Source organism: Myxine glutinosa, chromosome 6 (assembly GCF_964187855.1).
Source record: "Myxine glutinosa chromosome 6, kmMyxGlut1.1, whole genome shotgun sequence".
Classification (NCBI taxonomy): domain Eukaryota; kingdom Metazoa; phylum Chordata; class Myxini; order Myxiniformes; family Myxinidae; genus Myxine; species Myxine glutinosa.
Genome location: NC_136266.1, coordinates 27,386,430 through 27,401,151, shown reverse-complemented (window position 1 = coordinate 27,401,151; position 14,722 = coordinate 27,386,430). Strand labels below are relative to the sequence as shown.

General features: G+C 43.4%; 1 protein-coding gene across 4 annotated transcripts in view; it reads right to left on the bottom strand.

Annotated features, from left to right (window-relative positions):
* Positions 1–14,722, bottom strand: part of LOC137429660 (oxysterol-binding protein-related protein 6-like) — a 186,872-nt gene that overhangs the window by 76,403 nt on the left and 95,747 nt on the right. Inside the window, exon 2 of one of the 4 annotated variants that reach the window (XM_078779696.1) lies at positions 11,152–11,242. The exons of the other annotated variants lie outside the window; for them this stretch is intronic. Coding sequence (XP_078635822.1) covers positions 11,152–11,160 — 9 coding nt within the window. The 5' untranslated portion in view covers positions 11,161–11,242. The remainder of the gene's footprint in view (positions 1–11,151; positions 11,243–14,722) is intronic. 4 annotated transcript variants of the gene reach the window in all.

Sequence of the window (14,722 nt, the reverse complement as noted above, 5' to 3'; positions counted from 1 at the left end):
TACTCCCTTTCAGTGCACGTCATCACAGCGTCCCCTTCGCTGCCCGGCGATGACGTTATGCAGCGCCTGGAGATGTAATAGGAAAGGAGCGGCATACTAAACATTTTGCATCAAAGAGTAATTATGTCTCTTCGTGTGGAATTGTAGACGGTGGCTTGCAAACGAAGCTTCAATGATGGTGTACAAAAGTATGTTTTTTTAAATAACAATAAATACAAGGTGCATGGAGGTGAAATTCGTTGCACACGATGTGCAACACACACAGAGTAAAACATGTGCTCATTTATGTCCATATGATGTCAAATAAATAAATAAAAATAGGGGCAATACCCCTGGCGCTCACCTGGTAGAATAAACAGTATACTGCACCGACTAAGGGTATTTTAAACCAATTTCAATGCTTGCTAGAAGACAGGGCAGCATGTAGAATCATACTAACATAATCATAAGACTTTAAACAAACAAAGAAAAAAATACCTATTTTGGGGGGAAACCCTCCCTCCCCAACCCCATAATACCCTAACTGTTCTAATGCCTTGAACAAACATTGGTAAATCATGGGTGATTAAGGTTGTGGTGAAGTTTCATTGAAACTGCGTGTGTAGTTTCTGAGAAGAAAGCAAATACCTATTTTGAGGGGCAATCCCACCCCACTCCCCCCCCCCCCCCCCCGTAGACCCCTAAAGGGCAGATTTTTAATGCCGTGAATAAACTTTGGTACATCACGGGTGGTGAAGGTTGTGGTAAAGTTTAATCGAAATTGTGTGTGAAGTTTCAGTGGAAAAAGCAAATACCTATTTTGTGGGGTCAAACCTGGATCCACTTTGACCCCGGTAAACCACCTTAGACCAGACTTTTTTTTAATGCCGTGAACAATCTTTAGTCACAACACAACAAATATAATTTGTGCCAAATTTGGTGGCAATCCCATCAGCGGTTTCGGAGAAGTTGCAAGTGTTTACGGACTGACGGACAAAGCGCCATCCCATAAGCTCCCCTGAACTTCGTTCTAGGTGAGCTAAAAATAAACGTGGGTTTTGTTGGACGATTGTCAGTATCTCGTTCATTTTGTACATCCTTTGTCAGAGCATTTCTTTCCTCTTTGTATAAAATTATCACTTTATTTATTATTATCTCGCCTGGAACTAATTTGTGGGGAGCTTATGCGATGGCACGTTGTCCGTCCGTCCGTATAATGGGATTGCGACTAAATTTGGCACAAATTATATTTGTTGTGTTGTGACTAAAGATTGTTCACGACATTTAAAAAAATCGGGGTCTAAGGTGGTTTACCGGGGGTCAAAGTGGATCCAGGTTTGACCCCCAAAATAGGTATTTGCTTTCTTCTCAAACTACACACGCAGTTTCAATGAAACTTCACCACAACCTTAATCACCCATGATTTGCCAATGTTTGTTCAAGGCATTAGAACAGTTAGGGTATTAGGGGGTATATGGGGTTGGGGAGGAGGGAGGGTTGCCCCCCAAAATAGGTATTTTTTTGTTTGTTTGTTCAAGGTCTTGTGATTATGTTAGTATGAGTCCACATGCTGCCCTGTCTTCTAGCAACCATTGAAATTGGTTTTAAATACCTTTAGTCAGTGCAGTATACTGTTTATTCTACCAGGTGAGCACCAGGGGTATTGCCCCTATGTTTTCATATATATTTCACTCATTGCTAAAAATGGTTAAGTGGGAATATAAAATTATCAATGCCTGAGTCAGTCCCCTCCATTGAACTGAAAATATAAATGTGTGCCAGAGCCCTACTGCCTTTTATTGCCATTAGTCATAAAGAGAGCATGACCACTTGGAAGCTCATTATGATGAATCACACATTATAATCATAAAACATGAAATATATCCCTCAGGGTAAAATAGTTTTAAAAGAATTCTTTATTCTATAATCTTTTTTTCTCTCTCTCTGGCTTATGCCCAGTGGTATTGACAATGATATCATTCATTTGCCCTCCATGGCCTATCATGATGCTGGAACCCAAAGAGCATGTGACCATCTGCGCTGAACAGCATGACCTTCCTTCAAAGGACTCTACTATATCCGGCCATTTGTATGGGTAAAACACCATATCTTATTGGACATGATCCCATGTCTTCTCCTCTTTGGAAAGCAAAGAAAACAATTCTACATTTCATGTGTAAAGAAAGAAAGTCTCTTTCCTCGTTTGGATGAAGGCTAAAACTTTACTGGTGATTATAGAGCAACCTCAGGGCAGTACTGCCATTGGCTATTGTCCATCAAAAATAAATAAATAAATAAATAAAGGAATGCACAGTATACTTTGCAATCTTTTTATACAACCTTCATTATGGATATTTTAAATTCGCTCCCAGTTGGTAATGAGAAATCATTGCCCTGCGCACGTAGCACAAAGTGGAATCAGCAATTGTTTCACTTTGTATGTCCGTCTATGACCGAGGTACGACTTGATTTAGATTGAATTTTATATTTTGAACACTAGAACACAAATTCACTCACTCCACATGAATCGGAACACGAACCTGGAGTTTAGTACTTTGGCTCTGAATTTGGCAAATTGAATGGGGTCTCGTCCTGATCACGCATGCACACTCGCGGTATAGCGATTGCTTCCATCTGTCTGTCAGTCAAACAAAATTGAAAAGAATTGCAAACAGGAAACTTACTGTTTTCAAGGACACCATAATGGACACAAAAAACAGGCACAAAGAACGAATGTAACGTATTAGATATGGTGGTGTAATAGACATTGGGTTAAAAGGCGGTAAAACCCGGAATTTATTTACAGGCCTTTAAACCTCTTCAAATCATCATCATCATACTAAAATACGCAATTTGGTGTCTGTCTGTCTGATTATTTTTTGACCACGATACATTCGATCATTACGTATCAAATCTCAACCAAACTTGACCGGATGCCTGAGGATCACACAATAAAGGTTGTAGCTCATTCATCCCCACTTCCCCCCCTCCCCAAGCAGGTTTTCCCTGCCATTTCCGTCAATGAGGTTGCGTGTTGAGGTGTATATCCATTGTAAGTTAGCTTTATCATGGCGTTTTTCCAAGGCTGCTTCTCATAACAAAACGAATGATAATAGCATAATATTAGTTATTACAAAACAATATTAATACAAATAATGTCCCACCTCCACAAGGGGTTTTCTCCTCCTTGAACAAATGTTGTGTCAACGTTTATAAATAGCTTATCATGGTGTTTTTGTGGGAGCAATGGCCTAACTACCTCTACCTGAAGTAAAAATATTATAAACTAGAAGCACGTATGATTAGCTTCTTAAACAGTCGCTAATGCTTTTTATAACAATAAACAAAGAAATTTGGAGGATTCCGGACATCAGTCTATGCTTATCACGTCACCGAACGCCCCCGATCCTAGATCTACTGTAGTCTATCATCTCTATACCCAACAAGGAATAATAACACAATCCTGCCATGAACGTGGAGTTCTTCCAAGGCGTTTTTTGTGGTGTTTTTCCAAAGCCGCTTCTCATTACAAAGGTAATAACAACACTTATGATAATGGCGTACTGTAATATTAATGATATATTTTCAATGACCTGATCTAACATGTTAAAATGTCATGCACAGTCTTATCCTTTCAATGACCTGATCTAACATGTTATCATATCATGCATGTTGTGATCCTTTAAATAACCTGATCTAACATGTTATAATATCATGCATATTCTGATCCTTTCAATGGCCTAATCTAACATAAGTCACAGTAATAATAATTGGCAATAATAATGATAATAGCAATACTCTTTAATGGACAGGGCAGCAAATGTTGTGTTTATGTGCTTCCCCTTCTCTCCCCATCTTGTCTACCGCTCCCCTTTTTATGTACTTTGTTTGTTTGTCTGTTTGATTTGTTTGTGTGATAAATGTTAGCTCTTTCACGAGCCTCGATTATGTATACAAAAAAAACAAACAAAAAAAACTCCCACTGCCGCTCCCATAGTGAGCGGGTGTACTAGTTATTTAAATTGAATGATACAAAAGGACCCGCTCACTATGGCAGCGGCCAGGGGGGTTATGTTATTATCCTTATTCAAACGTGTAATTCAAAATACTTCTCACGGCATAATTTAAAACACCTCACTGCACTGGAAAACGTGGGGTCAGGAATACTGTACTGTAAAGGGTGGGGACTTGTAATACTTTCTCCCACCTAGAGGCGGCGCTACACGATACACATTTAGCATGGGTAATTTGCTCTCTCCCCACTCCTTTTCCCTTCAAAGACCACCAGCAGAAACAAAAATACCCCAAAAACTGGAGTCCTGCAGATTCTATTAAGAAAATCTGGAAGTAATGGGCCCAGAACTGTAGGAGGAGTAGCAAGCATGACAAACAAACACCAGTCCGGGAATTATAATAAGGATACTTGAGACAAATCGCCTTCATAGTACTTCCAAGAACCATGTTGTATATCGATATATGTCATGAGAGGGTGTGGCATGCGAGAGGATCATGGTGAAGGGGAGGCCACCGATATGGCTATGTAAGATGCTGATTGACACTGCATTCTATGGTGATCAATAAAGCCTCTATCTCTGAAACTGACTCAACATCTTATCACAATGTATAACGTGAATGTACAGTCATGTGAAAAAGTAAGTACACCCCATGTAAAGTTTTGACTTTTTCAACATATTTCAACATACAGCTATTTGATCTTCATTTCAACAATATTGATAGATAAAGGTGATATAATATAACAAATATCATGAAACGTTTACATTTTGGAGTCCATTGTATAATTTAAATTTACATAAATACAAATTTCGCATGTGGAAAAAGTAAGTACACCCTTGGCTCTAATAGGTGGTATTGCCCCCTTTGGCAGAAACAACCTCAAGTAGGCGTTTCTTATAACTGTCTACCAGTCTCTGACATCGACTGGGAGAAATTTTTGCCCACTCCTCCATGCAGAATTCTTTCAGCTGTGCGATGTTTGAGGGGTTTCTTGCATGCACAGCTCGTTTCAAATCCTCCCACAACATTTTGATGCTGATTTAGATCCGGGCTTTGACTTGGCCATTCCAGAACCCTCCATTTCTTTCTTTTCAGCCATTCCTTGGTGGATTTACTGGTATGTTTAGGGTCATTGTCATGTTGCAAGGTCCACCTTGGGTTGAGCTTCAACTTTCTGACAGATGGCCTCACATTATCCTCAAGCACCCTCTGGTACAATGAAGAATTCATAGTGGATTCTATGATGGTGAGCTGCCCAGGCCCTGATGCAGCGAAGCTGCCCCAAACCATAATATTTCCACCACCATGCTTAACAGTTGGTATCAGGTTCTTGTGGTCAAATGCTGTCTTTGGTTTTCGCCAAACATGTCTTCTGTTACTGTGGCCAAATAGCTCTACCTTTGACTCATCTGTCCAGAGCACATTGTTCCAGAAGTGCTGGTCTTTGCCTAGGTGTTAATTGGCAAACTTTAGTCTTGCCCTGATGTTCTTTCTGGACAGCAAAGGTTTTCTCCTTGCACACCTCCCATGTAGATCAAATTTGTGCAGCCTCTTTCTAATGGTAGACTCGTGCACTTTGACATCAACAGTGGCAAGAGCTACCTGTAGGTCCCGTGATGACATTCTGGGGTTCTTAGAGACTTCTTTCAGCATCTTGCGGTCTGCTCTCAGGCTGAACTTGCTGGGGCGGCCTGGCCTGAACAAGTTGGCAGTTGTTTGGAATCTTCTCCACTTGTAGATGATCTTCCGGACAGTCGAATGATTGATTTCAAATTCTTTGGAGATCTTTTTAAATCCCTTCCCAGACTTGTAGGCATCTATAACCTTCTTTCTGAAGGCCTCAGAGAGCTCTTTTGATCTCGGCATGGTGACGCCCCACACTTCAACAACAAAGAGCAAACCAAACTAAATGTCTAAGGTTTAAATAAGACAGGTTCCTCCAAGATCCTCTCTAACGATGTTCTAATCATTTGCACCTGAGCTGGTGCACCTGATTCTAATTTTAGGTATTTGAAGTAGTGATAAATGTAGGGGTGTACTTACTTTTTCCACATGCGAAATTTGCATTTGTGTTTTTTAAAATTATACCATGGACTACAAAATGTAAATGTTTCATGATATTTGTTATATTATATCACCTTTATCTATAAATATTGTTGAAATGAAGATCAAATAGCTGTATGTTGAAATATGTTGAAAAAGTCTTTCCGGTCTTGCCGGCGAGGTTTCGTTTATTCACAGCTGTCCACGCTCTCCATCGAAATCGAAGTTAAGTAATTGTTCCCATTTGTATTTTCGTTATAACTGTATTTATTTTATGGTGTGTGTACGTATACTGTGTCCCGAGGAAGATTTTCGGTGCAAATCTTCCATACCTGTATAGAAAAGCGTGTTAATTCGTGTCGTGTCTTGAGGCCTTTAACAGTGTACAACCTTGAGGCTTTGTTTTTCTCTCAGCGGTCCGTCGTTTTGTGCTCCAATAACTTTCGTTCTCTGCTTTTCCCAGTCTTTTCACCCCATAGCCTACCTACTTCCTTGTGTAAATCTCAACAAAAAAAAAAACAAAAAAACCATTTCCTTCTCTGTTCTTATTCTTTGTTCTCATTCGTTTATTCGTTCTTATTCGTTCGTTCGTTCTTCGACCACGTGTTTCGCCCCCATTTCCCCAGATAGTTTTCACTGTTAAACTTTATAATGCTTACACTTTCCCCTCAAGTTCTGTATTCCGTCATATATTATAACACCTTTTTCTTCTTCTTCTTTAAAAGGTTGCTTTCGACTTGCTCACCAAATCTATTCATCCCCAAAAAAAATTCCATCTCTTATAGTGCCTCTTTTCTACATTCCCTAAACTCTCCTGCACTCCATCCTCCATCCAGCGTCCTTAAACGTATTTTTGACTCGAAGGTCACAAGAAACTCATTTTGCAATAAATGTTCGTTTCCCATTAATCGCACACTTTCTAAAATCCAATCTCACCCCTCCCCTCCAAATCTTCCCCATCACCCCTCCCCTCCAAATCTTCCCCATCACCCATCCCTTTCAAATCTTCCCCCTCCCCTCCGAATCCTCCCCATCACCCATCCCTTTCAAATCTCCCCCCTTGCCCCCTCCCTCCTAAACTACCCCCTCACCCCTCCCCTCCAAGACTCCCCCTCGCCCCTCCCCTCCTAGACTCCTCCCTCACCCCTCCCCTCCAAATCTCTCCCATATCCCATCCCTTTCAAATCCCTCCCCTTGTCCCTTCCCTCCGAAACTCCCCCCTCGCCCCTACCCTTCGAATCTTCCCACCCTCATTTCTTCTCAATTTCCCCCCTCTCACTCCCCCTCCTCAAAGCGTCCTCCCCGCTTCTTCCCCCTTCCAACTCTCACCTCCATCTCCCCCAACTTTCTGCCTCGCTCTTCCCCCTCCTCAAATAACACCTCATTGTGCCTCACCCAATCACCATCAAACCTTTTGTCCGCCCCATCCTTCCCTTTCTCCGAGCTATTCTGAAATCTCTGACACACCTTCAACAGCTCTCCCTACCTCTTCCACATCTTACCCTACCCCTCCTCCCCCCTGTTCTGTATCTGATGCTCCCCCTTCCTCTTCATTAACAGTATGGACCTCAAACATCCAGGGCCTTCGTTCAAACTAAACTGATCTCTCCATACAGGTTGCTTCTGTCAAACCAGACGTGATCTGCTTAACAGAAACTTTCCTCCTTCGTGATGTCTCCGATTCCTTAGTATCTCTCCCGGGTTACTCCCTCCTCCGGTATGATAGACCTGAGCCTCGTCCTGGAGGTGGGGTTGCTATCTTTATCAAAAACTCTCTTCCTCACTCGCCCTGCACTGCACTCTCTCCACCTCACCCCCAGGAATACCTCTGGCTACGGCTTCCCCTTCGCTCCCACCTCTTGTTCATATGTGTGTTGTACCGTCCACCAAACAGTGATGACTCCATCTACATCTCGCTGTCTGATAATATGGACCAAATTCTATCTACTCATCCCAACTCTCTTCCTCATATGTGGTGATTTCAATTGTCACCATGCCAGTTGGCTGGGTGTGGGTACTTCTCTCACCAGCCATAGCTCCTCAGCAAAGGACTTCTGCGACTCACTGGGACTGACACAATCTGTCAATTTCCCGACCCGGATCTCAGTCAATGGAGCATCTTCTCTTCTGTACTTGGTTATGACTAACTTCCCTGAAAATGTCTGCTGCTCTTCTTCTGCTCCAATCAGATCATCTGATCATGTGCTTGTTAAAGTGGACATCTCTCTGACCATTCTCAGGGAGCCTGCTCAGCGTCGACGAGTCTGGCATTTCACTCAGGCCAACTGGCACGGTCTTCAAGCAGCCATCAATCATCTGGACTGGTCTCCCATCTCTACCACCTCTGACATCAACTCATCCTGGGAATTTTTCCAAAGTAAATTGCTCTCTCTCATGCACAGATTTATCCCATCTCGTCTTCAGTTGTCATACCCTTCCTCCCGTCCATGGTACACGGAATCTTGTGGTGAGGCTGTTGCCCAGAAACAACTTGCCTTCGTCTCCTGGAAAGCAAATCCAACGGAAGGAAATCTCATTTCCTTTCACAAAGCCCGAAACAAGTGTGTGTCCACCCTCAGGAGAGCCAGGAAACAATATCTCTCCGTTCTCAAGACCGAACTCTCTTATCTGTCTCCCTCTTCCAAATCCTGGTGGCGCCTGGTCAAATCTGTTTCTGGTGTTTGTTCCCCCTCCATCCCCTCCCTTACCTCAAACGGCTACACAGCTGACTCCGCACGTGAAAAAGCTGAATGCCTCAACTCTGTGTTTGCCTCTAAATCTTGTCTCCCAAACCCATCCCTCTCTGTACCCACCATACCCAGTCGTACCCAGCTGCTCCTGGACTCCGTGTCCTTTCCTCCTGACAAGGTGGAAAAGTTTCTGTCAACCCTCGACTCTTATTCTGCAACTGGACCTGACGGCATCAGCCCACGGGTCCTAAAATCCTGTTCTTCCGCTCTTTCACTCCCTCTCTCTGTTCTCTTCACCCTCTCTTTTGCTCAAGGTCAACTGCCATCTGCTTGGAAATCAGCCAACATCACCGCTTTGCACAAAAAAGGTGCAAAAACAGATCCTAGCAACTACAGACCAATCAGCCTTCTCCCAATTATCAGCAAAGTCATGGAATCCATCATTGCTTCGGATATGAAATCTTTCCTCTTCTCCAATGGCTTGATCTCTGATCATCAATTTGGTTTCAGACCAGGTCACTCTACTCTGGACATGCTGCTTCTGCTGTCTCAACAATGGATGGAGGTCCTCAATGCCAAACAGGAAATTAGAGCTGTCTCCCTCGACATATCACGTGCCTTCGATACGGTCTGGCACCCCGCTCTGCTCACCAAACTCTCCTCCTTTGGTATCCATGGAAATCTCCACGCATGGCTGGTGGACTTCCTCGCTAGTCGTAGTCAACGTGTGGCCTTGAATGGGTTTCTTTCTCTCATCTCTTTCTGTTCAGGCTGGAGTCCCCAGATGACTTCTGCTCTTCATCAATGATCTCTCTGACTCTCTTGAAAATCCTCTCTATCTCTTTGCTGATGACTCCACTCTCTGCCGCTCCATTCCTCATCCCTCAGATCGGCAGTCCGCAGCCTCCTCACTCTCTGCAGACCTGGACAAAATCACAGACTGGGCAAACAAGTGGAACATGTCTTTCAATCCTGACAAATCTCACACTCTTACGATGTCTCTCCGAAAAGACCGACTGGACAACCCTCCCATCTACTTTCTGAATAATCCTCTCCAGGAAGTTCTGTCACTCAAGCTTTTGGGTCTCACTATCTGCCATGATCTTTCCTGGGAAAACCACATTTCCAAGCTGGCCTCCAAAGCCAGTCGCCGACTGGGCATCCTCCATCGTGCGAAGTCCTTCCTTGGCACACCTGAGCTCCTCACCACATACAAGGCTTTCATCCGCAGCTCAATGGAGTACTGCTCTCCCCTCTGGGCTGGTGCTCCTGCCTCACACCCAGCTCGTCTTCACGCTGTTGAAACCAAAGCATTCAGAATCATTGGAATCTCCCGCGATGACGCTATCTCCGAGGGCCTTTCACTTAATCACCGCAGGCAGGTTGGTGGTCTTTCCGTCTTCTACCGACTCCTCTCCGGCTTTGCTCCCCCAGCTCTCTCTAGGCTCTGTCCCCCAAATATTCCTGCAGGTCGCACAAGATCTGCCTGCAACCCTCTTATGGTTAAACTGCCAAAATCAAGACTCTCTGCTCACCTTCACTCCTTCATTCCTCTTTTCTCTCACCTCTGGAACAAACTCCCTCACTCTCTTCAATCCCACTCCTCCCTCCAGGTCTTTAAAACGGCTGTTCACCACCATCTCTTATCTTACCCAATCCAAAACCTTTATCTTTTCTACCCCTGCTAATTTCACCCCAAATCCACTTTTTTGATGTGACTTTTGACTTCTTTCCTGGAAGTCCTTGGTGTCCTTGCGTTTTATACCTATCCTACCTCCCCCCAGGCCCTCTCCCTCCAAAAACATCTCCCGATGTCCCTGCTCTCGAATGTTGTGTTTGTGTGCTTCCTCCCCATCTCTCCCCATCTTGTCGACCGCTCCCCTTTTTATATACTTTGTTTGCTTGTTTCTTTGATTTGTTTGTTTGATAAATGTTAGCTCTTTCACGAGGCTCGACTCTGTATACAAGAAAAAAAAAAAAAAAAACTTTCCATGGGGTGTACTTACTTTTTCACATGACTGTATAAGGCTGCTTTAGTCGTGCTAAACTTCCAGATTGTTTTTTTTTAACAATCTATAAAACATTATTTTATTAAAAGTGAAGTATATACAGTACTTGAACACTGTGTGGAGTATCGTGTTCTATGAACTCTCTAGTTGGTAATAGACCTGTAAACCTCTGAATAAATGGGTTTTTTTTCTTACAGCCTTTAAAACTTTTATTTTATTTTATTTAATTACATAATTGAACGCTGTTGAACACAAATCACCTTGTTTGCATTTCCAAAAACTTCAGTTTAGTAGCAATTGGCGAAAATTTTACATTGTCTCAACCAATCACATTTACCCTGTGGGTGGAGTTGACAGAAGGTTCAGCTCTGGACTGTTCTATTTGACTCATCGGCTTTGTGTGGTAGTTGACTCACCTGGAACATAGTTTCGGTGAGCTTATGGGCTGGTGCATCATGCGCCTGTCAGTCAGTCCATCCGTAAACACTTTCAACTTCCTCGCCGAAACTGCTGATGGGATTGTGCAAAAATTATCTTTGGTGTGGTAGAACTAAAGTTTGTTCATGACATCATTCCCCTCTACTTATAAGTATGTCATCATAAGGTTTAAAGGTCCCAAAAGTACTTGAATTTCGATCTAGTTTGGCCGCCATTTGGGATTACAGTAAAACATATAAAAATCCTCTTCTCTGCAACCGCTTAACCGATCAACGCAAAACTTAAAATACATGATCGATTACCTGTGGGAACATTTGATTAAAAGTCGGGGAGGACATCCATGAAAACGTAGGCATTCCTGAGGCAGTTATTTCTTTAATTATGTGTTTGGATTGACCCTTGCTAGTCCAGGGAATTTTTGGGGGTGGTGGTGGAAATGCGTTGTGAGATTAGAATGTTTCATCCCCGGTGTAATTTCTACGATTTTCCAACTTTTAAATCCATCATGCCAACTTTCAAGCCATCCTTCAACAATCCCTCTTTAATCCCTCCATCTATCAATCCCTCTTTAATCCCCCCCCCCCCATCTATCCATCAATCACCAACCCCCAACCCTTTCACTTCCATGCCGTGACTCCCCACCATCTGTCCATCTCTGCTTTCCAAACCCCGCAACCCCCATGGGAAACGTCCCTCGCTCATACCACTAGCCAATGTTCATTCACGGTTCACTCGGGTCATACTTATTAAATAAATGGATGAACATTGAGGGTGCTGTTCCCCAATTGGTACCACCAAACCACTTGTAAGGCAACACGTTTGTGAAAGAGTGAGGACCTTCTTAGGTTTTGTGGTTCAATCGGCGTTGCAAATTGTTTTGCAACCTGCCGGACCGCGGAGTTATCTCAGATCTGGAGGTCGGGGAGAATCCAAGCAACCTCCTCGTGGTAACGCCTGAACCCCAGTTCCGTAACAATAAGTATTATACACACCTTGGAGTTGCTCCTTATCAAATAGGGCTATTTTTACAACAGGAAGTGACATCATCATACCTAAAGTGGTCAATATCTCAAAAACTGTGGCTCATAGATATCAGGGAGTTGCACTACTGTGAACATCATGCCAATACTACCTGACCTAAAATGCATATTCTAAATCCAGCTCTTATTTTTACCCTGGTCAATCTTTCACTCCACTTTTTGGCAACCAGCCAGGTCTGCTACAGGACCATTGGTCCCCTATTTTTTTTATGTTCCCAGTTGCAAACCAAGGACTCACTAAATGATAATTAATGGAAATAGCTGCAATCATTGGTAGGAGACGTGTTTGGCATTGATCTTATTAAATACAAGCGGCGTTGCCCAGTGCTATTCTAATCCTGTTGGCATTTTGAAGAAATCAAATTTGGTGTTTTTTTTTTCGATATCTTTGTGGGGGGCTAAAGCAGTTCTCTACACACCCACGAAGGAATGGGGGCTGGAATCATTTAATATCACATTTCACTTGGCTACAAATGTTTAGGCATTACAGAGTGATTAAAACAAATCAAAAAAAGTAAATCAAACTTTTTTTCAAAAATTTCAAAGGTTTGTTTTGCCTAAGTCACTCCCCGACACTCACTGATGAACCTCAGTTTGACCAAGATCCGTTTCGCCATCTCTGAGAAAATGGCGACAGACAAACAAACATCCCTCATAGTAGCGTATCTTACTATAATTCACCAAATGTCAGTCCGTCTGTCTGTCTGTTCGAAGGTACCGTAAAAACTGCTGAACTGATCGCAAAGATATTTTGGGTGGATAATCCTGAGATCTCCAGGAGTAAAATAGGCTATTTAGTTTTCCCAATTTCAGCTTTAGTCTCCAGCATTCTCAGGTTTGGACTCCCGCATAACATTCGCGTTCGCATAACGTTCATTGTTCTCATTGTGACGATGTTGCTTTCCCGGGTGCCGCGCGATCGGTGCAGCCGTTTGTGCGGCACCCGGGAAAGTAACATGTCTCCATCGATCGCTAACAGATCGCTGTCTCCATCGATTTTGCCAAGGCCGTAACAGCTATCGGCTCAAAATCCTTTTAACTGTTGATTTAGTACAGTAACACGTATCGGGAATTTGGTACACGTATCGGGAGTACATACGACATAGCGATTGTGAACACGATTATCGATCACGATTCACGATAACGATCATAGTGTATCGATCACGATTTGAAACACGATGGAATAATATTTACCGATATGAACAGTGATGTGGCTTTTATTGAAATTCCAAAGATACTGTTTAGATTTTGATGATTTGCGTGTGATATCATTCAATGGATGTTTATATGAATCGTTTGAAATAAAAAAGCCTTCAATTTCTGATATTTAGCCTTTTCATTTGGGCCTCCAAATTGAAGCCCCGCCCACAGGGCGGGTACCGTTGCTAGTAGATATAAAGCCATTTCTAACCATTCACTCACTGATATCAATGTTTCGTCCTTTAATGGTGGGCTAGAAAGCTTAAATTTTCCAAACTGATGTAACTCGAAGCCACAATTCCAGTAAAGATCATAAAAATGTCTGTAAATGAAAATATCCGTAAACGAAGGTTGGATGATATTATAGACAGCATCTATGATCTATTATTATTATAGATATCCGTAAATTATTCAATTCCGCTCCGGTCCGGTCTGGAGAGGACGCTGGCGTTACTTGTTCGCCGCTTCTCCGACTGGGTCATTGTACATAGTCTGCTTTTCTGGTGGTCGTGGCGGCGTTTTGGCCATTGGTCTGCTCTCTGCTCAGTCCCGGCTCTGTTCTTGGCTTCGCCTGCCCGGCTCTTCCACCGTTGCCTCAGGCCCGCTCCCGAACTGTCCTGCGCCTCGTCTGCCGCTTCGGCCTTTACTGTCTTGCTCGCCGCTTCTGGCAAGCCGCTTCCACTGGCAAGGCCTACTCGTCCTCCTCGACCTTGGCCTTGTCCTCGTCCCCTTCGCTCCTGCCTGACATGGCTCTAAGGTACTCCGCTGCAAGGCTACTTCTGCTCAACACTTACTCCACCCCATCATGCATCTCTGCAATCAAATACCACGGACTCCTGCGACGACCCAGATATATTCATGGAGGCTCTGGTCGTAAGTTTGTTTACTTACAAACAGGTCACTTCATTCCCGTACTCTGGTCGGCTCAGCGCACTCCCACTCATCGTCCCAGCGCACCTGGTCACAGCAACGCACACGATCGCACCTCCTGTCTGCAAACCCTGGCTAAATCACCTGAGTTCATCCCCACCGTACAAACAAACATGAAGCTCACTCTGTTCAATACCCGGTCCCTCAACAACAAAAGCCTCATACTGAACGACTACATTCTGGATAATAAACTGGACTTTCTCTGTGTCACTGAAACCTGGCAACAACCTCTGGACTACTTCACACTCAACCTCACTACACCCAATGGATATTCATACATCAATAAACCACGCTCGGAGGGCCGAGGTGGTGGAATTGCCGTAATACACCGACAGGACATCAAGACCAGCCTCATCTCCATCTCATCTGCTCCATCATT